We start from the raw sequence: 25,665 nt of genomic DNA on the forward strand, positions 1-25,665 counted from the left end.
CACATAGCCAACTCCGCATTCGCCCCAGCACCTTCCATCAAAATCCTGGTGCGATCCTCCGGCAGCACTCGCCTGGCAAGTAAAAGTTTTTCCCAATGATCACCTTCATCCAGCCACTGCACAGCGGGTTGTAGGTGCGCCGCGTTGTAATAAAGATCAAATCTGGGGACCCCAAGTCCACCCTCCTCATACTGCTTCTGAAGCACACGCAGCGCAACCCTACAACGCTTCCCTGCCCAAAGCAGGGTCACCAGGAGATAATTCAATTGCCGAAATATTTTCACAGGGATCTGGCACAACGCATTCTGCAAGGCATATAGGCATCTTGGCAACATCACCATCTTCGCCACCGCTATTCTACCCATTAGTGACAATGGCAGCATGTTCCAGAATTCCATTGAGCGCCTCCGCGACTCAACCACCCTATTCATATTCAGCTGGATCAGCCTAGTATCCCCATGAGCCAGCTGTACCCCTAGGTATCTAAAATGATCCGTCTCCCATCTCAGTCCCGGTCTAGGCAGCTCTCCAGCCTCACTCTCTCTCATTCCCGCTAAGAAGAACGCCAGGGATTTTCGCCTGTTTATGCGCAGCCCCGAATAAGTTGCGAACTGGTCCATCAACCGCGACAATTGCGGTATGACCTCGCGTGGAGATGTAACATAGAACAACGTGTCATCGGCATATAACGAAGTGAGATGCGAGCTCTGCCCAATTTGTATGCTCGAGCGACCCAGTTCCTGTCTTGCCCATATCGCCATGGGCTCTAAAGCCAGAGTAAACAGCAACGTCGACAGCAGGCACCCCTGCCGCGTGCCCTGCCCCAACGAACACTGCGCCGACCTAGCTTGACCCATTCGCGCACACACCGCGGGATTAGTATATAGTATTTTAACAAATCTGCAAAAACGTGGTCCCATCCCCAGCTTCCCTAGGATTTCCAGTGCATACTCCCAGTCCTAGACATACAAAAATCCGAAATCTCTGATAGAGAACCTAGCAGTAGAGGTAGATTTTCGCGTAGTGTGAGGTAGAAAATCCAGCACAAAAGGAAAAATGTCCTTTCTTGAGTCCCCTCACTCACCGGGGTTTCCCCACGGTGACATGCTTCATCATTGGGGCCATCTCATCCCGCTGCGGGTTGAGGCGTGCTACGACTAGCGAAATACTTAGGAGCACTGTTGTGAGGAACTGTGTGTGGTGCAGTGGTGTATGTGGAGTGACTTTAAAAATATCTAACTAGTGGGCAAATTAACTTTATTCTTGCTCCTAGTTGATATGTTAAAACGGGGAGGTTGGTCTCTAGGGTGCCTGGTTTCAATGAGTCAGGGGTCCCTAGTAGAGGTCAACATGTTTCGAGCTACCCCAATGCTCTTCTTCAGGACGACACAGGGTCCAGCCCTGTGTGTCCCACTCCAGAGTGCAGTGAAAAGGTGACTCAAAATGCTAACTATTTAGCATAAGGTACTCGAGACCGCATCCAGGGAACCATTCAGGTACACAGACGGAGAGGAGAAATTATTAATTCCAGTTGGAACCCTCTCGCCCCCTCCCATGACCATGAGGCAAAGCTCTGCCTTTAAAAAAATACTACATGACTTACTAGTGTCGTATGTATTGCTTACCTTATGCTTAATAGTTAGCATTTTGCGTCACTTTTTCACTGCACTCTGGAGTGGTACAAACAGGGCTGGACCCTGTGTCGTCCTGAAGAAGAGCATTGGGGTAGCTCGAAACATGTTGACCTCTACTAGGGACCCCGGACTCATTGAAACCAGGCACCCTAGATGTGAAGAATCTGTATCTATTAGAAATACTGTTAATAAAAGTTAGTGCATGTTGGACAGGCCACATGAAGGGCTTGCTCCCTCCCCGCATGACAGGGCCCAAGCCCCGGCCCTCCAGGTGTTACCCACAAGAGCAACCCGCACCCCGTCTCCCGACGGAACTCCTGCCCCCGGACATCCATGTATCATGGGGCCGAACCACAACCGGCTCCCCCGGCCGGACCCGCCGCCATCTGGACACTGCACCACGAGGCCGCGTGGCCTCAGCTCGACCCTAACCCTGGGCCTGGCCAGGCCCCGACATCCCGGCACCACCATCCACCCAGGAGGTGAACGGACCACTTGGCAGGTCAATGGGAGAAAGAAATGTCGATGGCTCTCCCCCGCCAGGTGCCGATCGCCCTCCAGCTCCCCCGGGCGCTGGCTCCACCCCCCTGCTGGGTGTCTGGACTCCCTCATCCCGGACCTTCCGACCTCCAAGCGCGAGGGTCCGGACATCAAAGGGCGCCAGACCTATAACTAGGGCAGCTCCAGAGCAGGAAGGCAGTTGTATCCTGGAGTCGAGAGACACCGAGAAGAACTCAGCCTTGACGGACTACCGGCGCTGCCGTAGCCCTGCCTTGTGAACTATCGTCCTGCCTGCTGGCGCTGCCGCAGCCTTCTGCATCCTCCATCCTCGTCGGGACCTGCTGGCGCTGCCGCGGACCGTTGTAACGACCACCTTCATTGGGACCTGCTGGCGCTGCCGCGGACCGTGTAACGACCACCTTCATCGGGACCTGCTGGCGCTGCCGCAGACCGTGTAACGACCATCTTCACCGGGACCTGCTGGCGCTGCCGCGGCCCGTCCAAAGCTAGAACATCGAGCTCGAGGATTGTGAGCTATCTATCATACCATCTCAGCTACCAGATTGGTAACCAGACTGTCCCGCTACCCCCTTTCCCAAACCAAGAGACTAGAATCGAGGGGACCCCTGGGTCCAGACCTCCTTGTACCATTCCATCGTACCTTAAAGAATCGCTTATAAAGAACGTTAAATCCTATCCTTGTGTGGTGTATATCTGTGGGGGGGAAGTTACTCGTCTGTACGATCGCTGGAGACGGCTCTCCCCGGAGACCTCTCCCCTTGTCCTCGGCCGACCCTCCCGGTCCGTCTAACAGTGCATTTTTCATTTAGTTTAATATTAATGACATTAGTTTCAATTGTTACATCCTCACCCTAATGCCAATCCTAGCCAACTCTACGTTCTACGCCCTATCCTAATGCTAATCCTAAAACTAATCAACGCTTAATTCAAAATTATATTTGATATATTAAAAACAGAGAAAATGCAATAATAATTCGAATTAACAGATATTAAACAAATCAGGAGCTTTTAGCATAATGCTACACTAAGCACTTACCAGTGGTTTTCTATTTAATTTGATTATATTAAATGTAGCGATGAGAAATGTTGTGGGGAAACTGAGATGAAGAAAAAGACAAGACCCTTCTTAGTAAGTCAAACACAGCTTTTTACTGTTGCGGAGACTAGCTATATCCACACAGGTAAACAGCTGGTCTCAATTTGCTGCTTCACAGGCAGCCACTTACATTCCAACATGAGCAAAGCTTATTACAAAAGGTCAAATAATAAGTTACTTAGTAGTTACATATTGGTTACAGAAAATATCTCGTCTCCTGTGTTCCTAACCTCTAAACCTATTTCCTACACATTCTTCTTTGTAATTGTAACAATACTTAACAAGCCATGTATTTACTCCTTTTGAATGCATGTATATTTGTGTGTGGTTTTTATCATTCTGCTCCCAAGACTTCTTATCAGATTCTGTGTTCTCTTGGCTAATTCAGTCTCTTGCTCCTATTCTTCAATAATGTTTTCAGTTTACTGGGACAACAGAATAGTGCTTGTGCTGAGAGAATAAATTCCTTCAACCTTACAAACACTGGTTTTCCTTTAAAAAGACCTTGCGGGCAATGCGTTCTATTTTCTAGTGAACTCTTCACATTTTCTTGCATCAGCATGAGATTTAGGCCTGCGCTGCTCTTTCACCACGTACAATTTTATATTGTTTTTGACTTGTCTGCTGTAGGGTAATTTCTGCACATTTAATTTCCTTGCCAACAGTCCCCCCTCTAGTTAATATTTCAACTACTGGTTCCAAATCTTGGTCTGCACTTGGCTCTAGGTGATATATATTGCCCTGAGCAACTGTTACTCATGTTGGTGTCCTAACTGGGAACATTCCTCCTGCCTTTGTACTAATCCTTCTACTACATGCTAAAGTTAATTGAAAACCTTAATATATCCCCCCCCCTTTTTATCCCTGCCCCGCTAAGGTAGCGAAATTGGCCTCTGGTCCAATAGCAGAATCTCTAACCACAATCTTTAACTTAATGTTTGAAACTGGGTATTTTCCCAGTCAGTGGAAACTGGCCTCGGTTTTGCCCCTCCTAAAAAAATCAAATCTCCCGGTTAATGATCTTAATAGTTTTAGTCTGATTTCCAGACTTCCCCTACCGGCAAAACTGTTGGAGAAAACTATGAATAGGCAACTTAGCCAGTTCTTGGATGAGACTCAAGTGCTTGACCCAACCCGGTACGGCTTTAGGCCAGGACATAGCACGGAATCGGCCCTTATAAAAGCCACGGAAGAGGTCAGGGCTGCGGTGGATCAGGTAAGGAGGGCGGCACTGATTCTGTTGGACCTGTCCACAGCATTCGATACGGTTCACCACTCTATACTGTTGAGCCAATTAAATACATGTGGAATTCAGGGGAAGGCCTGGGATCTTTTAAGATCCTTCCTTGCAGACAGGAAACAGACGGTTGCCCTCGGGGATTTTCAGTCCAAACCCTTCTCACTGCCTTGTGGGGTCCCGCAAGGATCCTCACTTAGTCCGACTCTTTTTAACATTTATGTTAGTGCATTGGCCCCAGTTATAGATGCCTTTGGTTTTGGCCTCACATCATATGCAGATGATACTCAAATTGTGGTATCTCTGACACCGGAGGGAGAGGCTGATACGGAAGGACGCTTTCGAGATTGCATGCTAGCAGTTGACAGTTGGATGGCCAACAATTGCCTTAAGATGAATTCCGAAAAAACTGAGGTGGTATTGTTTGGGAATAGCACAAGTTTTTGGACCCCCTCCTGGTGGCCGGACTCAATGGGCAAACCCCCCCTTCCAACTAGAAAGGTAAAGAATTTGGGAATTTTACTTGATGATAGATTGACCTTAGGACCTCAAGTAAATGCAGTAGCATCTAAAACAAGCTATATCATTAAAATGTTGAGGAAAGTCTTGCCCTCGCTGCCCAGGGAAAGTAGACAAACTGTAGTCGGTGCTCTGGTGATGGCCAGATTGGACTATTGTAATGGACTCTACCTCAATATACAACAAAGAGGGTTAAATAATTTGCAGATACTTCAGAATGCGGCAGTTAGACTACTCACAGGCTCCTCAAGTTTTTCCTCGGTTTCTAAGGAAAGGAAAGCTCTACACTGGCTCACAGTTAAGAGCCGAATACAATTTAAGGCGCTGTGCTTAGCTTTTAAGGCCTTACACGGCACGGGTCCAGAGTTCTTACAGCTGAGACTGCGATGGTATGTCCCAGGAAGATCACTGCGGTCTAAAGAAGCCTTCTTGGCCAAGGAGCCTCGTATAAAGAAAGCCCGTTGGGGGGGCAAAAGCTTTATTCACGGTACTGCAATAGCTTGGAACGAATTGCCCCGCTATCTGAGAACCATCACAGATCTCCTGCCTTTTCGTAAATAACTAAAGACCTGGCTCTTTTTTAAAGAGTAAGCGTCCTTCTACTTTTAGCTTTTACTAGTCTCAGGGAATCAGTTAGCGCCAGGACACCTCCGGGTATTTGTTACGCTCTATAAATTTCATTAACATCAATAACCAGAACACAATAGCTGGTGATAAGACTTCTAACAGTCTCGACATCCAGGATGGAAAGAAAACCACCCACTAAGCCAACTATCTGGGGCGCCTTTTTCATTTACCATTTTCTTCTGTAGATTATGCAAATTTTGTATTGCCTCTGACAGAGTTCCATTATTTGCATTTTGCATTGGAACATAGGTACAACATGCAGTCCCCATCTTTGCACGTACCCATGGTCGTTTTAAGGTGAAGTACATAACGGTGCTGTATTATCATCATTCTCATAGCATGCCATTTTTCATTTATGACATTAAATCCATCTTTCTAAGTATTTATGGATCTCATGAGTTCCCATTTCGTTATCTGTAGCCATCTAGCAGTTGCCTTTGCCTGACCAATTGGCAGAATACTTCCAACGAACACTTCTGCATCATTAAACAACTGGTACTCTTGAGGAAAATCATTCCAAGAGGTAGTGCCATAATACTCTTCTCCTTCGGCGATGATGTAACAAAGTTGTTGGACGGCTCATGGGGTGTTCATGAAGTGTTGACGGATTAACTCCAGGAATGACCAAAACAGGGGCATACAAGGCGACCATGATACATAAGCAATTCCAGTTTGGTGGTAGCTGAACGTACAGTACTTCTCCACCCTGCCAATAATAGTCCATGAAGCTGGAGGTGCCCACCTGCATGCCGGTGTTATCTATTGTGGCACTGTAGTTGATATTCCTGCCTACATTAATGGTGCAGTTTCCTCTAAAACGTAAAGAAACAGACGTTAATCTCATGACTGTCTGAGGATTTACTGTACTACCTATCCAGGTGCAACACAAAGCATTATCATCCCTTATACACTCACACTTTTTTACAGCATGCTGATTAGTATCAGTACTGTTCCATAAAGACATGACCCTACATGAAAATTTGATATCAGAATGCCATTGATCATGGGCATAAACTGATCCAGTAACTCTAAATCCTGGCCTACGAACACAATCTAGGGGTAAAAGATTTACTAAATCACTATTACACTCAGTGGGTGGGTGTGTTACTCCAAATAACCCTAAATCTAAGATCATTTGAATCCATTTTGCAGTGTTAGGACGAACTGTTTTCTTTATTTGTTCAGTTTCATCCTTAATGTTTTATCTGAAAGGATGAACAAAAAGTTTGTTCAAGAGTCATGTTTTGTGGCATTAACTAGAAACTGTACTGCCCTAACATATGTTAGCTGCATTCGCGCCTTAATCCTACAAGGGTAGAGATGCAAAAGACATGTAGCCTATCTGATCCTATGGCATGAGGAATTAAAGAGCAAATGAAACATGATTCAATAGTACTTTCTTAACCTATGTCTGACATGGTCTGATACCACGTTATCTAATAATTTGATATGAACACTGTGGGACACAGCATGAGTAGAGAGTTGTCTTCGCAGGTGTGTGATGTAACTAGTAGACCTAGAATATGCATGCTATAAAAGAAGTACAAGTGATAGTAATAGAAGACAACAAAAGAAAAAGAAAACAAAAAATACATAAATAACGTTCTGCTGATCCAAAATGAGAGGTGTAGGGTGATATGTTTACAATCTCAATCTTCTTCCCCCTCTTGTTCCATTTACATTGCTGGTGGTACTTGGTGTGATGCTAGGTTTAATCTAATGTCCAATAGATTAAGCCAAGGTTTCCTGCCATCTACCTTGAGGGCAGTGGGGCTACTATTGTCACGCTGAAAGGCCTGCCAAATTTTGCCTTTTTCCATTTCCGAACAAATTTCCCACAAAAACTTTGTCACCTGTGAGCACCATTTGAAAGTTGACCTCAGCAGTGGCATACTTCTCCTTCCTTTTGGTTACCTGGTTGGAAATTAACTTTGAAACTTTGGTTAGTTCTGAGAGATAAACACGCATTTAACCATTTAGGATACCAGCTGTACTTTCTCCCTGTACCTTACTTCTAGTGGCAGGTATTTGCGTATTCATAGGTTTCCCTGTCACTATCTGATTGGGTGCCAGGTGCTGATCAGAACTAGGTGTGTTCCTAAGGGAGAAGAGTGCCAATGGTAAGCATTACAACCAGTTCTTGTGCAACGTGGCACATATCTTGCTGATATTCTTTTTCAGCAGGCGATTAAGGCGCTCAACAATACCATTGCTTTGGGGATGATAAACAGGAGATAGTTAATGTTTTATCCCTAGCATTGTTGTGAGATGTGTGAAGATTGAATTAACAAAGTGTGTGCCGTTATCATATCTTATCCCTTCTGGAATTGCACAGCAGGGAATCACTTTGCGAATCAGAAAAGTAATAGCTGACTTAGCATCACAGTGGATGCACGGTCATGCTTCAGTCCATCAGGAAAAAGGACAAACTACAACTATAAGATATCGCTAGTTGTTGCACCTGTCTAACATGTCCACAAAGTCAACATGGAGAGCTTTAAAAGGGCCTTGTGGTCGCAGAATGGTAGCATTTATTACCTTCAAAGTGGGATTTGGAGAGAATAGTTGACAAACAATACAATTATGAAGGGACATGGTAAGTATATCATGAGAGTTAGGAACACACCAATCTTGTTGTATTTGCTTAGGCAAATGATATCTTGAGATGTTGGCTGGTAAATGCAATTGATCAAGAGCCATCATAAGTAAAACCTGAGGCATCCCTGGTTTACCTTTAGATATGTGTCTGTAAACTAAGTCATTCCCTGACTCAGAGCATCCTCTAGCCTCCCATAAATGTTTCTTATGTGGTAGAGCATCTTCCTGCAACTCTTGAAGATATAAATGTGCTGTTTCTGTATAATATTGCGTGGCATTATCTATGATAGTGTCTAATTCAGACTCCAACAACAAGTCAGTCTGGACCACCAAAACAGGGACATGTTGTAAACCTGATGGTACAGGTGGGCATGTGCGCCTAGCCGCATCTTTAGCTGCCTAATCTGCTCGTGCATTTCCCCGTGACACAAAATCGTGTCCATTTGTATTTGCTGCACATTTCACTACAGCCACTGCCTGTGGTAATGGAAGTGCATCTATTAAAGCCTCTTAAAGATTTCTGTGCATAACAGGACCCCCGTCTGACTTAAGCAAGCCTCTCCTACTCTATCTCATAATGCTAGAATGTACAGTAGTAGTTACGTAAGCCAAATCTGAATAGATTGTGATAATCTTTCCTGTTCCTTGCTTAAGAGCTGCTATCAGCTCTGCTGCTTGTGCAGAATAATGTGCTGGTAGTGTTAGCTGCTCAATGCTGAGTGTGTCTTAAGAATCATACTGTTGTGCTCTGACTTCTGCTGCACCTGTATATCTTATTCCTGTTTCTTGGTCAACAGTAGAATAACAGTCACCGTTATATACAATGCTGCCTGGAATAGGATCCTCTGTTGCTTGACCAGGTTCACATTGCATAGTCATGCGCATCATCCTCAGAGTCTAAATTAGGATGAGCAAAGAATATTGCAGGGTTCACTGTATGACACTTCGCAACCTTCAAAAAAATAGTAGTGGTAGTATCACCATATATACTAACACTCTCTGTGGGTAGCCTTAGCCTTCTGTATGACTGCAGACCTCATGCTCTGCATAAAGCATCAAAGGTGCCCCCTTAACAAAGGGGGTGTTCTTCTGCACTTCAGAGGCTGCAGTGGCAAGAGCTTGCTCGCAAGGATAATGTCCTATCATGACTGAATCCAACTATTGACTAAAATATGCAGTAGGTTTGTGTCCTACTAGGGGATGTTACTGCGTAAAGACAGCGGTCATCACTTGACCATTGCAATGACAAAAGAGAAAAAACTCCTTAGTGTGGTCAGGAGTCTCCAAAACTGGGGTATTTGTTTTCTCAGTCTTTGATGTTTGGAAAGTCTCACTCATCTCTGGTGTCCGCGTTATCTTATTTCTGTCTTTTGCCTGTTTATTAGAAGCCAGCAAGGCACTATTAAAGGGCTGTAATCAAAGACCCATTGTCTCACTAGTTGCAGAGACCAAAAAACGTTTTCATTCCCTTAACAGTTTCTGGCTCAGTCATTTGACGTATAGATGCTACTCTATCAGGAGTTACTAGTCAACCAGAATCTGACAGTAATTGTCCTGAGTAATGGACCTCCTCCTAGCAATATTGAACTTTGTCTCTCTCCACCTTGTATCCTCTCTGTGCGAGAGTAATGAAATGAGATATAGTATCTTTCCTACACTGTTGTTCTGTGGGACTGCAAACTAATATGTCATCGACATACTGCAACAATGTACTCTATCACACTGAAAGTTTGACAGGTCAACTGTCACCACTGTCGAAAATGCTAGGGGGACTCGCAATACCCTTGATGCAAACGAGAATACAAATACTGAGTCCCGCACTAGGAAAACGCTGTCAAATACTGGCGGTCTAGATGGAGAGGGATGCTTAAAAAGGCATTATTGATATCTTTAACAGAGAAATATTTAGCATTATGAGAAGTATTCATCCAGATGATGCAAGGGTCGGGAACAATTGGAAATTCTTGTACTACTGGATCAATCAGGGGTGTGCAGGCTTTAAACCATACGCCAGGTTTTACCCTTAGATTTCTTGAGCACATAAATTGGGGTGTTACAAGGAGATACTCCAGGGTAAATCACTCCTTGTTCTAGCAACGTCTGCATATTAGGGGTGATGCCCTCATCTGCCTCTTTAGAAATAAGTTGCTGTCTCACCCTAGGTAGAATAGCACTTTCCTTTACGATAATTCTGAATAGAATAGCTGTATGAATAAAGCCTACATCATGAGGACCCATAGTCCACAAGGTGTCTGGTACTTAGGAAAGATCTGCATCCCTGACAGAATAAAACGTTCTGCCTGGTGTGGGTGTCCTTACTTCCAATACTGTTCTTAACAGTATGCCATCCTGAAAGACTACAACTATATTCTTAGAATCCTCATCAAACTGTTGATCATCCAATATTTCCCTAACCATTTTACCTGGCTCAATGAATATAACACATGCCCACAGGACACGGTAATGATCGCTGTTTGTCCGTTTTAGTTGAGGTTGACATGTCTGGATGAGATGAGGCCCCCTCTAGGGGGGCAAGTAACCACTTCTGGTTGTAACTGGCTCAGCAATCCAGTTAGGCCCTCACTGCTGGAGTACAGCTTGGATCCTGCGTCTTTTAGAAAGCTACATTTTGTGTATATATTTGGCTAGAAATTATTAGGTGCCTCAATTGGAATAGAGGGGGCCCTCTTGAGGGTAATGGATCCCAATTGTCAAGCTTACTCCAGGTAACACCTTAGGCTCTTTTGCTGTAGAGGCCAGGAGGCTCTCGGTGGTACAAATAGGCCCGATTATTTGAGAGGTTTGTGAGTTGTGTTTCTTCCTGGCAGTCCTGCTGAAAATGGCCAACCCTGTCCTCATTGGGGACGTAGGCCCAGAAGGCTGCCTCACACAAGCCCTATAGAGACCTCCAATAAGGGAGGCACTTGATGGTGGGTGCTTGGCTACTAGCACCTGTGTGCCTGTGCTCTTTTTGTGTCAGCTGTTTGGCGCTGGCTTAGATGCCAGTGTGCTGGTATGCCAGTTTACTATAGTGCTGATATGGTCTTTTTTAATTTTTTTATTGTAGTTTTATGGTGATAAGTGTGATGCTGTTATGACCAGTACTTTGACGTCCTACGACTTGCTTAGCATCACTCTCCGCAAAGTGCAGGCTCTGGGCATAGAGCGACTGTAGTTCACTTAATACACCAGTTTGCTCCCAGTGTCAGGTGCCAAGTCATTGAATTCAATGGAGTTGGAAGATTTGATTATTTCCTGCGCTTTCACTTTTGACGGAGCGGCTGGCTCTCTAGCAGCAGACACGGGCGGCAGTCTCTAATGGTGGATGCAACGGTAATCCTCTCCTAATGCATATGCCCTAATGGCGCCTTGTGCTTCTTGGGAGCTGTGCACTCACCTTGTGTCTTCCCGCTTGCTTCTCTGGCTCTCCTTGGTTCCGACAATAAGTCCTCCTGCTGCTCCATGCGGCTGTCTCGCTTGCTATGAAGCAGAGGTGGGGCAAGTAAAAAAATTCTGGGCTGACGGTTGCGGGCAGGGCCGGGCTGAAGTCAGGAGGGCAATACAAATTGCAAGTTGCAGCAAAGAGCTTCCAGCTCTCACACCTCCTCAGACTCTCCCTGTTCTCCTCAGCCACAACTGCTCGCTCACCGTCGCTGCCTCTGCCGCTGGGCTCTGTGGAGTCTGTCACGTCTGGCTCACAATGACAAAGAATAAAGAAATTGAAGAATGTCTCACAGAGATTCTTGACAAAGTGGAATTATACCTGAACAAAAACAGCATGTGAATTCAGAAAATTCTTCAAGCTGCAAAACCACTCCTGCTGGTAAGTAACCATTTTGTTTTGCTGCGATAGCCATTACAGAATGCCAGGCACATGAAGCCAGCCCCCTGAAAAAAGTGATGGGGGGTGACAAGGCGGCTGTAGGAGTGTCCCCTGTGCCCATGGAGCATGTGGGTTTCTCACTGATTTAACAGATCTAAAGTCTGATTTTAAGTTAAAACAATGGAAAAGAAATCTCAGAGCAACAAGCCATATCATAAACTATGTACAGTACACATGGGGGACCCTTAGGCTTGCGTAAGCTTGGCCATAGGCAGAACCTCTGTCCAGAGCCCTGAGTGCCTGGCCAAAGGCCCTGTGCATTTGGTTTGCTGGCACCAGACATAGCCACAGTCCATGCCACCAGAGAATGCTGTGCACTGCCATAGGCGGGGAGTATGGGGGCCTGCTCCTAGACCCTACTCAGAATTGTTACACAGAAGTGCTGCACACATCAGTTATACAGCGCAGCAGAGTTTGGATGCATGGGAGTTTGGGCATCCTGTCTACAGCCAACCTCAGTTGTTCAAGGCCATAACTTGCATCCTAAGTGTAACACTCATGGTGTGTATACCAATAAATTACAGGGAATACCATTAAAAAGCACATATCTGAAGAAACTAAGCATACTGTATCCATAATGACATAGTTGATCATTTTATTGTAATATCACCTGTGATGTTGTCAGTGACATTTCTTATGCCAATTGATATGTTATAAGCATTGCATTTGCGGTCATGTTAGTTTGTTCAGCTGACCATAATTGGCCATTTTCAGTGTGTTTTCAGTTCTTTCTAGTAACCATAACTTAAATATTTATATATGTCTCCTTTAAGCAGAGGAAGAGTCAGTAGTGTACCAGTACTGTTTTAATTATTACAGTGTGTACTTGTCCCTATTTTAGTTACTGTTTTGTCATTGCGAGGCTGTAGTAATGGCAGAATGTGTGCCATTTAAACGTATGTAAAGTCCTTATTTGTCTTGACTGCAAAGTTTATACCTCGGATTTCAAAAATATGCCTTAATCTGTCAAGTATAGGTGCAGACTGCGACCAACTTAAACCCGCAAAGGACTGCACACCTATTGAATATCCAAAACCTGATGGAAAGATCAGCTTTGACCTACTTTCCTCTGTGGCTTTGAGTGGTACGAACCACGAACATGATCAGCCTGCACATTTGACATTGAGGGATGACAGCATTCCTGTGAACAAGAACTTGGCAATATACGATGGGCCTGAACAAAGATTCTGCCCAGCAGGTATGAAAGCAGAAAATGAACTTTATTTTTTGCCACCTGTACTTTTCTTCTTGATCTAAAGGTCCACAAAATAAGTTCTTCCTTTAAAGTGTTAACAGTTTTCTTCCTGGAGGAGGTGGTAGCAAGAAACTTTAATGGTACTCTAGTTTCCATAGATAGGAATTTGTTTTTCAGTAAATCTTTTTAACTTGGAGGAAATCTTTGGCCATCAACAAAACAAAATCTTTGAAATCAGGTTCAACTATTTATTTATATATTTTTTACCTGCAGCATGTGCTACAGTATCACATGTGTGCACACACTTGCCATCTAGTGTTGAACTCAAAACATTGGCAATTTGTTTTTCTTTCAAGCCCTGCTTGCAATTTTAAGTTTTCTTCTTCTTTTATTTTTCTCTATTGGGTTCGATATGTTTCAAATGCTCCATTATAGTTGCGCCTTAAGAAAAATGTTCACCTCTCGAGTACTGGAGAGCCGAATTGAAGCCATGGTATCGAGCACACTGACTGACATCGGATCTCACTAAAGAGCTTGGGCCAGGTCATATGAGAATGGCTCATTTAGTGTGAAACTATGGAGAACACTCTTTTTTACATTTCTGCCTGTTCCTGTGATTGGACCAATACGCTTGTAACCTCTATATACCAAGGAAGCATGACAAAAGCGCCTTTTCAGTAAGCAGTGCCTTTTTTTGCAACAAAAAAAACATTAGGCATCAAAGTGTTAATATTAAAACTGTCGATGTCAATATGAATAATGATACATTCATGTATAAAAACGAAATTGCATCTTTATTGCCGAATTTGCCTGTTGTGAACTCCATGTCAACTCTGACTCAGAAATACGTAGTTAGGCAGGCCCTGAGACCGAGGTCTGAGGTTACTGATTGACAGATCACAGGTGGGGTGGCAGGTAGCCAGCAGACAAACACGCAAACGAGAAATCCCAGATCAATGCCAAAGTTAGGCACAGCGACACCACCCAAAACACCATAAAGTCAGATTCCACATGAAGTTAGGAACACTTAGCCAATCAGGACACAGCACACACAATACACACAGTGATCACGCGCCCCCCCATGCCGGACATCGGAATGGGTTACCCACTGGCCGAATCGTGTTTACGCAAGGTCGAGGCCTACCTGGATTCCTCATCCAATACATTAATTTGTGGCTCCAAAGACAGAGGTTCCCCTTCCTTACAATAAAAGGATCACAGGAACTATTTATTGCATTTAATGAACTGTATAAAAGTCTATGTTAGACTGACTGCAAATTGAGGCATTCCTCAGACCAAATGCCTCTTGTCTCTTGAAGATATTTCATGTTCAGGTAACCAAAGCAATAGGTGGGGGGGTACCCCTCCATGCAGCAGTACCAAGACTAAGCCCAAAACAGGTACAGTTGCCAAAGATGTTGAAGTATTGGAGACTATTCACAATTTGAGGGGCCAGTACAGTAGCCCGGCAGGACTACAGCCCCCAAATTCTTTATCGGGCTGACTCCAACTCTGGTGATCATGGTTCTCTAGGTCTGCTAATGATCTGTGCACCATGGACCTATGTCTCACCTGTGATTTCATGCATCCACACAGAGGCAGTCCCACTACCTCAAAAGGATACTGTCTGAGCGCAGAAATTAGGTCCATCTACTGGGAACTACCACAAAGAGTCTTGACTCCAGACCAAGGACCCACACCAAAAAGAATGCCAGCAACCTTTGACCTCAGAGGAATTTTGACATGGAGCTCAGACAGATCAACCCTCATTGTGAAATTAGATTCAAAGCCCACAAGTTCCCTGCCTTCGAAAAAAGCTCCAGTCTCAACATAGGAAGGTGAATGATGCCCTTGAGACACTACAACCAGATGTACAGCAATGTAGTATATATTTGGTTCCTGACACAGGCCATATTGTTACTGAAGCTACACACCCCCTTAGAGTTGCTACACAAACAAAACCCAGGCTTAACTTTGAGGATGCCATCTTAGAGAAAATCACATTGTTCTCTATATCAAAGAAGAGGAAAGTGGCCACCATTGCAACACTTGAGGTATATGAGCTGTTATAATGGTTGGGATGTTAAATCAATGTCTAATGTAATACCTCCCTCAATAGATAGTATCTGGAGGGAGTAAGTACTTTTTCTATTTGTCGTACTTGTGTTGTCATTTCTGTTGGTGAAAACAGTCAACAGAATTTTAAAACAACTAATTGCAACACTTCCGCCATATATCACAATAGTGGGGAGATCGTGGAGATTTTGTTTTAGAGTACATCCTCCAATGTGAAATAACACCAGAGTGCTTCACATGCACTAATAGTTTTGAAACACTACTGGGAGTACCTATGATTACTGGAAGGGAACCACAGAAAGTGGGGTTCTCATTAAAAAGTTCGAAGACCCTCATTCTCCAAGATGATATGATTCACCATCAAGCCCCTCCTTCACCATGGAAACAGCACTGTTACCCATGTTGGGCTCTTCCTAGAGCACTTTAGTTGGAGGAGTGGGTAAGGATGCATACTTTTCAACCGTCATGGGGAGCCAAAAACTGGAAGTATAAAAATGTATTGTGTGTGTGTGTTGTACTTGTATAGCGCACTGCTACCCTAGGATGTCCTGGCGCTGTACTCATACCGCTGTGGAACCCTTCCTGGCTTTTCCCTGTGAAATGTCCACTCCTGGGCACCCCCAAGGTGAAGCCAGGCATCCCAGCGCTGTTGGGGCCGTTGTGGAGATTAAGCAAGCTATTGCCCAGAGTTGCAGAGTGGGACCCATGATTAGAATAGGCACCGAGGCGAGAAATAGCGGGTCCGAGGAAATTGAGCCCAAGACCCGCCAAGGCGGGATTTGAACCCTGGTCCCGGGCCAGACCTCTGCATCAGGGTCTGCCGCTCTAACCATTGAGCCACACTTCTCCACTGTGTGGTGACTTTTGTGTAATTTGTATTGCTCACTCCCTGTCACATGGTTAGCAGCAAGAAATCTGGGGAGGCCGTGTGATGTAGTCTCCTTGTATTACACCACATGTTTCTGCCCACTTCTAGTGCCCAGTTGGGTCTGGGGCATTTATCATGGTAATACGTCCCCCTGAATCTGTAAAGTTAACCCTATCAGTCCGGTGCAGAGTCGTACATCTGTATGTCAGTTGTGAAGGGAAGAAAGACTAGGCCAGCAGCATCCTTATGGCAGAGCTATAGGCATCATTGTTTAGACTCGTACTGTGCACACAGATGATCTCATGGGGCTCAATGTGGTGGCGAAACTTTAGGCCACACTCTGGCAAAAGAACTGACCTGGCCTACACAGTCAGGCAGGTGTAGTCTTTCTTCATGTCATCACTCAGCCTACCGTGGTTAACTGTGCTGTTTCCACGTTGGAGGGGCCCAGTGATGCAGCAAGTCACCTCAGTGAGTGAGGACCTTTGTCTTTTTTAATGGGTAAACCATTTTCTATGGTTCACTTCCAGTAGGAACTATTTGAGTATCTCAGCCACCCCAACTGTGTCCACCCCACCATTCATCTTTAGATACAGATGGTGAAGTCTCTTCAGACCCACTGCCCTCATATCAAGATCAAAGGACAGTAGAGCACAAGGAATATATATGGCAGGATTTATACGGTGGATGTTCATGGCACAAAACCATTAGAGCCCTGCCCATTAAAGGGATTTATTCTGGACACCTTGGCATACCATAGTAATTTTTTTATTCATTAATTTTATTCGTTTTAGACATACAACATATCACATGCCACGTGGTACAAAAAACTTTGAAGTAGTCTTTACCATTGTGATTAGAATCTACAATGGGAGACTCCATACCATATATCAAGTCTGTTTCCAATCCTCTAACAAGTTTTTAGTGTGCATGTGAGACATAGCTCTACGTTGGATAGAGGAGTTCAGCATCTTTGTGGGAGTGACCTTTGTTTGTGGAGTTTTATGCACACTTGTCGTATGCTTACATAAAGTTTAGTAGTAGCCATGCCGTATTCGAGGCAGACTATCATCTAGAGGGAGTTGGATCTTTCCAGCCTTAGTTTTATGCATACAACTTTCTCATGCCATGCCATATGGTACAAGGGACTCCTATGCAGACATTCCCATTGGTACCCAGTACTAAGGGGGACCCATCCTACAATATCCCATCCAAACTGGAGTTCTGCTACCTGATAGTATGCCTCCATTTCAGGCACTTTGAACCCACCCAATTCATAGGTGCAGTGCAATGTGTCCATACTTACCCTGCTGCGCTTCCTCCCCCATACTATGGTGAACGTTAGAGACCTCAATTGCTTCAGTATCTTGCATGGCAATGGGAACAAGGAGCATTGAAAGAGGAACAGGCAGCGCAGGAGTGCCAGCATCTTCACAATGGCAGTCCTGCCAGCCACTGACATGGGCAATGACAATCCATCGCCTGCGTTGTTATTGAGGTCTGTCAACAACCGTATCGGGTTGAGGGCCAACCATCTTTGTTCATCATGCAAGACTGCCACACCCAGATATCAAAACAAGTTCATACTCCATGGTATATCCATTTGTGCGAGTGCCAACTGGGATACCTGCTGCAGGCACCCCAGCAGTACGATGCAGTCAAAGTGAGAGCTATAGATTAACATAATGTCCCACTTTAGATAGAGGAGGAAGAGGATGATTTCATAATTGAGGCACACTCTGACAGTGGGAAAAGCAACCAGTATCTACCTATGTTAAAGGCTATGCTTAAATGTTCTTTAGATAACTTTAGGAACCTGGTCAAAGTAAGGGTTCTTACATTATGGGTAGACAAGAAATTCAAGCTTCTTTTCACAAAAGAAGAGTGAGAGAAAAAGCAAACCAGTTGCGCTCTCCCAAGGAAACTTTTTATCACTAAAGGCAACTGTTATTTAACTGTTATCCCACGAGGGTATACAGTTATACCGAGAAGCCCCTTGTTGTATCACCAGACCTCTGGATATCTTATATATTGAAGCATTCACTTAGTCGGGTAGAATATCCAAGATATTGAAGAAGACTCCTCACTCACTAATAGTGACATGCTTCATCATAGGCGTTTTCTCCACACCCAGATAAGGTGGTACTATCTGGGCGGACTCAACCAAAGGTGTTTTGGGAGTTCTTATATAAGATAGTAACTGGTTAAGCAGGGAACCAGATGTTGTGATATATTAAAAATACCTACAGGTATACCCCGCTCAAATATTTTATTATTGAGGTACTTGTGGTATCATTAAAATCATGTACTGGGGATCTTTTGAAAATAATTTTTCAAATGTACCCTCGTTAAAGTGCCAACATGTTTCGGCCCACGTTGCTAGCCCTATCGGGTCTGGGGCCTTCGTCAGGGCTTTGTTGTTCTGTTCCTTACTTTAAGGTCCCTGCCTTGTGTTTACACAATTATTTCATGCATACCAATCATGAGGCTTAATGCACTCACCTAAACTCTTGCACCCGATCTCCAGTAGATTTTCTACTGGTTGATGCTAATTAGCATCATGCCGGTCTAGTGTGTCACGGTAGCGTCCTGTAGTCACACATTCGTCAAGGATCCGCCACCGCGTATAAACCTGCTAGACACACCGCCTGCCGTCAAGCTCACACCCCAGGATCCTGTGAGCATCTGGGGATGTGCCCCCACTCGCTAGTTGCCCAGGAAAAAATTCTAGTAGGATTCAGGTGGAACTCAGCCCTTCGACAGACCGTAAAGGCTGCTGGTAAACAAGTCGCAATATGTGCTGCAATTAACTGGCTCATTTCCAGCTCACAGGCACCACTAACCACTAAAGTGGAGAAGTGTGGCTCAATGATTAGAGCGGCAGACCCTGATGCAGAGGTCTAGCCCGGGACCAGGGTTCAATTCCCCACCTCGGCGGGTCTTGGGCTCAAAATTCCACGGACCTGATAATTCTCGCCTCGGTGCCATTCCAATCATGGAGTCCCACTCTGCAACTCTGGGCAATAGCTTGCTTAATCTCCACAACGGCCCCCACAACGCTAAGGATGCCTGGCCTCCACCTTGGGGGTGCCCTGGAGTGGATGCCTCACAGGGAAAGCCAGGATGGGTTCCACAGCGGTATTCGTACAAGCGCCTTGAGACCCTTGCGGGTGAGTAGTGCGCTATACAAGTATCAATTTACATTTACCCATATGTTAGGCCCCAGGGCTAAGAAATTGAAGAACTTTTGCAACATCTCCCTAACTCTCAAAGGGAAAGGGCACAAAACATTGAATAGGAAGGGAAGATTATCTCTAATGCCAACATTTAATGCACCTTGTATGTGGCAGACAAAGATTTGAGGTGGGTATACAATAGCGGCAAAACACTTGGTTGCACATTTCTGGGTTCCAACTAGAAGTATCTCATAACTTTGCCTTTTATTGGGGACCATTTATTTAGGCCCAAGTGAGTTAGGTTAAAAAGGTAACTGACACAGCCAAAACCATTGGTGCCCTTCAACTCCAGTCAACAAAATCATCACTTTGGTGGCAAGAAATATGGCCTTCACTAAAAGACAGTGCATGTGGCTCATATCAGACATATCAACCACAGAAGCTAATGGTCCACTACCCTTTAAGCAAGATTAATATTCTTTGGAATCCTCTGGTAATGATTGTGCTAAATCCTGAGATTCCAAAGATAAGGGTGCCTTTGACACTAAATAGTGATCTCTCATACGGTCGGTGTGGACTCCGGACCAACATCTTAACCTAGAAAGTCCTGCAGGACTAAGCAGGCAAAGTGCTCGTCTCTGTGGACCTGACTGTCCAGGCAATAGTGCTTTGCAAATGTGTGCAACGATGCCCACGTTGTTGCCAGACAAATGTCCAGGACTGATACACCCCGAGCTAAGGCCATAGTCGCAGTCTTTCCCCTGGTGGAATAGGCCCTTAATCCCTCAGGGGAGTGCTTCTTTGCCAGGGCATAGCAGATCTTAATTTAGAGAATGGCCCAGCGAGAAATGGTCCTTTTCTTCACTTCCCTTCCCTTTTTTGCTCCCACGTACCCCACACAGAGCTGGTTGTCCTCCGGAACACTTTTGTGCGGTCAAGGTAGAACGACAACGCTCTTTTTGGGTCCAGTCGGTGGAGACGCTCCTCTTCCTTAGAGGGATGCGGGGGAGGAAAGAAGGTGGGCAGCGTGATGGATTGACCCAGATGGAATGAGGTCACAACTTTTGGCAAAAAGGAAGCCAGGTGTGAAGCACCACTTTGTCCGGAAAGGACATTAAATAGGCAGGCTAGCCTGCTACTCACCCTCCGGACCAATGTAATCGCCACTAAGAAAGCGGTTTTGATGGTCAACAGCTGGAGGGGACAATTATGTAAGGACTCAAAGAGATCACACATCAGGTTGTTGAGGACCAAATTAAGGTCCCACTGTAGCATAACAAAGGGCGTGGGTGGAAACAGGTAAGCCACTCCTTTCAGAATTCCATGTACAATAGTTTTAAAGAGAGAAGGCTGGGCTGGCAGCCATAAAAAGAGCAGAGAGATAACCCTTGAGAGATCCCAAAGCAGAGCCCTGTTGGGCAAGGGTTAAAATAACTAGAAGTACATTACATTAGAAAGAGAAGCAGAAAGAGACTCCTAGATTTCTGCCAACAGAAGGCGTATACCATCTTAGTGGAGGGCCGCCTGGCTGCCAGAATAACATTACATACTTCTGGAGGAAGGTCAAAAGCTATCTACCGCCACCACTCAATCTCCACGCATGGAGGCATGTTCGGGTGGAGAACCCTCCCCTGCTGCTGCGACAGAAGATTCTCCCGAAGGAGCAGCCTGATCGGAGGATCAATGCTTATTTTTAGAAGCTCTGGATACCCGACTCTCCTCGCTCAGTGCAGAACCTCAAGATTGACTTGGGTCCGGTCACTCCTGATCATCTTCAGAACCCTGGATAGGAGTGGTATCGGTGGAAAGGTGTACAGTAGGCCTGAGCTCAACTCGTGACGAAAAGCATAGTAGAGCGATAGCTGCCTTGGAAACTCCAGCGTGGGGTACTGCTGACACTGCTCATTCTCTTCAGAGGCAAACAAATCTAACCAAGGTTCTCTGCACTGGTGAAGGAGACCTTGCGCCACCTCCAACTGGAGACGCCATTCGTAATCCGCTAGGCAACGATGGCTGTGTTTGTCCGCCCTGGTGTTCAGAGAACCTGCCAGGTGTTGAACCACCAAGGTTATGCCCTGCTGTTACAGCCATGTCCAGAGACACAGGGCCTCTCGACAAAGGATCCATGACCCCACCTCCCCCACCCTGCTTGTTGCAGTACCACATGGCGGTGGTGTTGTCCATGAACACCTGCACTAGCTTCCGCTTGACAGAGGGAAGAAATGCCTTCAATGCCAATTGAATCGCTCGGAGCTCCAAAACATTTATGTGGAGCCCTGATTCCGCCGAAGACCAGTGTCCCCTGATCTCCACTTCTCCCATATGGCCGCCCCATCCCAGAAGTGACGCAAGTGACGCATCTGTCACTAGTGTGAGCTCTGGTTGGGGAAGGGAGAAGGGTTTGCAATTGACCCAATCATGGTTTGTCAACCACCTTTGTAGATCTCTCGCAGTTCCTTCCGAGATCTGGACCATGTTGGTGAGATTTCCTCGATGCTGTGCCCATTGGAACTTCAAGTTCCACTGCAAAGCCCGCATACGCCACCTGGCATGCTTTACCAACAGTAGGCTATGAGGCTCAACAGCCCCAGAGTCCGTCAGTCTCACCGAAATCCAGGCTAGAGGCTGAAACATCAGAATCATAACCAGAATATCTTGGACTCACTGCTCGGGAGGATAGTCCCAAAACTGTACTGTGTCCAGAACTTCCTTGATTAAAGGGAGCATCTGAGAAGGAGTCAGGTGTGACTTCGACACGTTTACACCCAATAGGCATTGGTAAGGCCAAAGGGGAGCACGGTAAACTGAAAGTGCTCGCGGCCTACCTTGAACCGTAGGTAATGCCTGTGGCCTGGCAGAACGGGAAAGTGAAAATGCGCATCCTGCAGGTCCAATGCTACCATCCAGTCTTCTTGGTCTAGGGCAAACAAAACCTGAGCTAAAGTGAGCATCTTGAACTTCTCCTTCTTGAGGAAGAGATTGACAGTCCGAAGATCTAAAATGGGCAGCAACCCTTTGTTCTTCTTCTGAATCAAAAAGTAGCGGGAATAACAACCACTGTCTACTTCTGAAACCGGGACCCTTTCTATAGGTCCTTTGGCCAAGAGAGCTGAAACTTCCTCCTGGAGCAATTTTAGATGATCCTCTGTCAGCCGTTCCTGATTTGGCAGAATGGAAAGCGGAAAAGAAAGGAAAGGCAGAGAATAGCCTTCCCGGACGATCTGCAAGACCCACTTGTCCGATGTTATGGATCTCTAGTGGGGGAAATGATGACAAATTCTCCCATCAACTGGGGTAGTGTGGTCTTGCAGAGTTAGCCTAGGAGTGCTTGGAGGCTGCAGCTGTCACGGGTAGGGTGGCTAAAGACTTCTGGCCTCCATTCCTGGATCCGAATGCACCACGTCCATGTCTTCGCACTGCTTGTGAAGTCTGTGTAGGAAGGTGGTTGGGATAGGGTTGATGCAGCTGGAAACCCCTTCCTTTGCCAAGAAAGGAAGACTGGCCACAAGGAGTAAAGTAGAGTAGAGGAGAGGCCCAAGGATCTGGCCATAGCTCAAGAGTCCTTGAATCTGACCGGGCCGAATCGGCCTTCTCCGCAAAAAGACGGATTCCATCAAAGGGCATGTCCATCAGATTGGCCTTGACATTGCCCAAGAAGCCAGTTGTCCTAAGCCAGGCATGGCGCCTTAAAGCCACTGTTGTTGAAATCAATCTGCCCAACGAATCTGTTGTATCTAGACCACACCTTATGGTGACTTTTGTTGCATCTCTCCCATCCTTGACTGCTTGGGAGAGCACAGCCTGGGCCACCTCCGGGACTTTTGACAGCACTTGCGCAACTGTCTCCTAAAGGAAAAGGGAGAACGGGCCAGTAAGCATTCAGTATTCACCGACCGCGGTACCAGGCTGGAGGAAGAAAACAATTTCTTCCCAAATGCATCCATCCTCTTGGATTCCCTATACGGAGGGGCGAAAGGGAACGCGCCCTGGGAAGTAGAAGCCTGCACCACCAAACTTTCAGGGCTGGGGTGTTGGCTGAGGAACTTCTGATTACTTTGAGCTGGGCAACCGTCCTATTCACAGGAGCTCCTTTGCTAGTCTTGGACTACGTCCCCAGAATGACGTCTGTAAGTGCCTCATTAAAGGGCAAAAGGGGTTCGGAATTAGAAGCCCCAGGTTGAAGCACTTCGGTCAGGAGATTAGTCCTGACATGCACTGAGGGTAGCTCTAGTCCAAGGACTTCAGCTGCCCTTTTTACTACCATGGCATAGGATGCACCCTCCTCCGTAGCCACTGTTGGAGGAGAGAGCATGCCAGTATCTGGAAGTATCCAGTCCACTGGCTTCCGCAAGTTCCCACTACCAGTCCAACTGCTCTGCAGAGACTTCCTGGTGTTCCAGAGGTTCCAAAGACTCCTCCCATTCCTCCTCTGAGCCTAACACATCCTCAAAGTGCTCAAGCAACAACATAGAACCCCTGGGTTCTGTCAGCTCCAAGCAATGTCTTTCCGGCTCCTTCTCATCAGCGATGAGGATGGGGCTTGCACTGGCGGCGCCATAGGCACCGACCTCGGGTCCGACGGAGGAGGTCGCGTTGGCACGACTGGTGTCAAGCCGGATCTGGGATCGGAACAATAAGGCCCTGTCGTGGACGGAGCCGACGGCGTTGAACCCGAAGGGGCCTTTTCGAACCCGCGGGGCCCAAGGGCTCACCAGCAGGGTTGGCCCGCTCAAATACGTGGTGCATGGCCTCGTAAAACTCTTTTACTTGAGTGGGGACACTCCGGCTCCCAGAAAAGGAGGGAGGCGCGAAGTCGACCCAGGCTCCTGCTCCGCGGAACCATGCCTAGAGCGTTGGTGCTTCACCTCTCTCGTCAACGGACGACAGCCCAGGTGAAAATGAAGTCTGCTTGGACGACTTCTTCTTATGCCTTAGGGCTCCTGGAGTGGTCCTGTGACCTCCTCTTCTTTGATCGGGCCGGGATTACCTAGGAGTCTCGTTTATTGATGTGAAGTGCCGGGCTGCAAGGATCTTCATTGCCCGCTCCATCAAGGCCTTCAGGCTACGGCCTGACAATCCAAGCACGACTTCGAGTCATAGTTGCGCTCGAGACACCAAAGACAGATGAGACAGGGTTGTGACAGGCACCACACCGCACTTCCTCGAAGACATCCCTCGCACACGAAGATATAAAAAAATTCCGAATTCGACAAAAAGTCGAGAAAAAACATGTCAAAAGCGACAGAGGGGTAGCTCTTCCCAGGTCGGCGCTTAACTGGCAAAGAAAGAACTGACGTCCGCGCGCCTGGGTGGCGCCTATATAGGTAACCGTGACGTCATAACGTCACGCGGAGCCGAATGGAGGCACGTGCAAGGGGTATTGCTCAGCAAAAGTTTCCGGATCCAGCCTGACACCTGGGAAATTCAAAGGTAAGGAATCTGCAGCTAGAAGTCTCTATCAGATGTTTCTTTCTTTGGCAGTAAGATCACTAATAAAACTGTTAGGGTGATGGCTTCTTGCATTGTTTTGGTTCAACAGGGACAGTTGGACATGCACCTATTGCAGATGAGGACTGTGAGGATCTAATATTGACCGATTCAAGTATTTTAGCTCAAACTACAGTGGTGGATCAAGAACAACTGGGCAGATTGTTTCTCGACAGATGCATAGGGCCAGCTACACAGACATCCCTTATGGGCTATGGGGCCCATATGAACAGCCTAGCCATTCAGGGTTAGTGGCTCTAACAGGAAAGGCTTCTATACGTCAATTGTTTCACCTCATGGCAGTTCTGTTAGCTCTTTGAGCATTCAAAACCAATTTTCACAGGATGGTGCTACTAATTAGAACAGACGTTATGACCACCATGTTCTAAATACAAAAACAGGAAGCACCGATTTGCCAGTTATCCAGCATATTAATCACTGACCCTGCATACACCTTCTACCGGAGCATGGGTCAGGAGTGAACATAAACTTTGCTGATCTCCTCAGTCATCAGCAAATGCACAAGTGGGAGATCAACTCCATAGTTCTCAGTAGATATTTCCACCAAATTTCATTGAGGGGACTGGACTATGTTTTATGATTTTAAGGCACATTTATTACAAAGCATATGCCACTGATTCCCCAATGTCTCACGGAATTATAATGTACATACAATATTATTTGTTTGTATTAATTGCATAATACTTATATATTTTTTAGCTGTGTAAACAAAATTGTCGTGGCAGA

General features: G+C 46.0%; 1 protein-coding gene across 1 annotated transcript in view; it reads left to right on the top strand.

The window, feature by feature from the left end:
* ETFDH (electron transfer flavoprotein dehydrogenase) overlaps positions 1-25,665 on the top strand; it is a 542,885-nt gene that overhangs the window by 427,753 nt on the left and 89,467 nt on the right. The window contains exon 12 of the mRNA XM_085641729.1: positions 13,093-13,314. Coding sequence (XP_085497855.1) covers positions 13,093-13,314 — 222 coding nt within the window. The remainder of the gene's footprint in view (positions 1-13,092; positions 13,315-25,665) is intronic.

Source organism: Triturus cristatus, chromosome 2_2 (assembly GCF_964204655.1).
Source record: "Triturus cristatus chromosome 2_2, aTriCri1.1, whole genome shotgun sequence".
NCBI classification, from domain to species: Eukaryota; Metazoa; Chordata; class Amphibia; order Caudata; family Salamandridae; genus Triturus; species Triturus cristatus.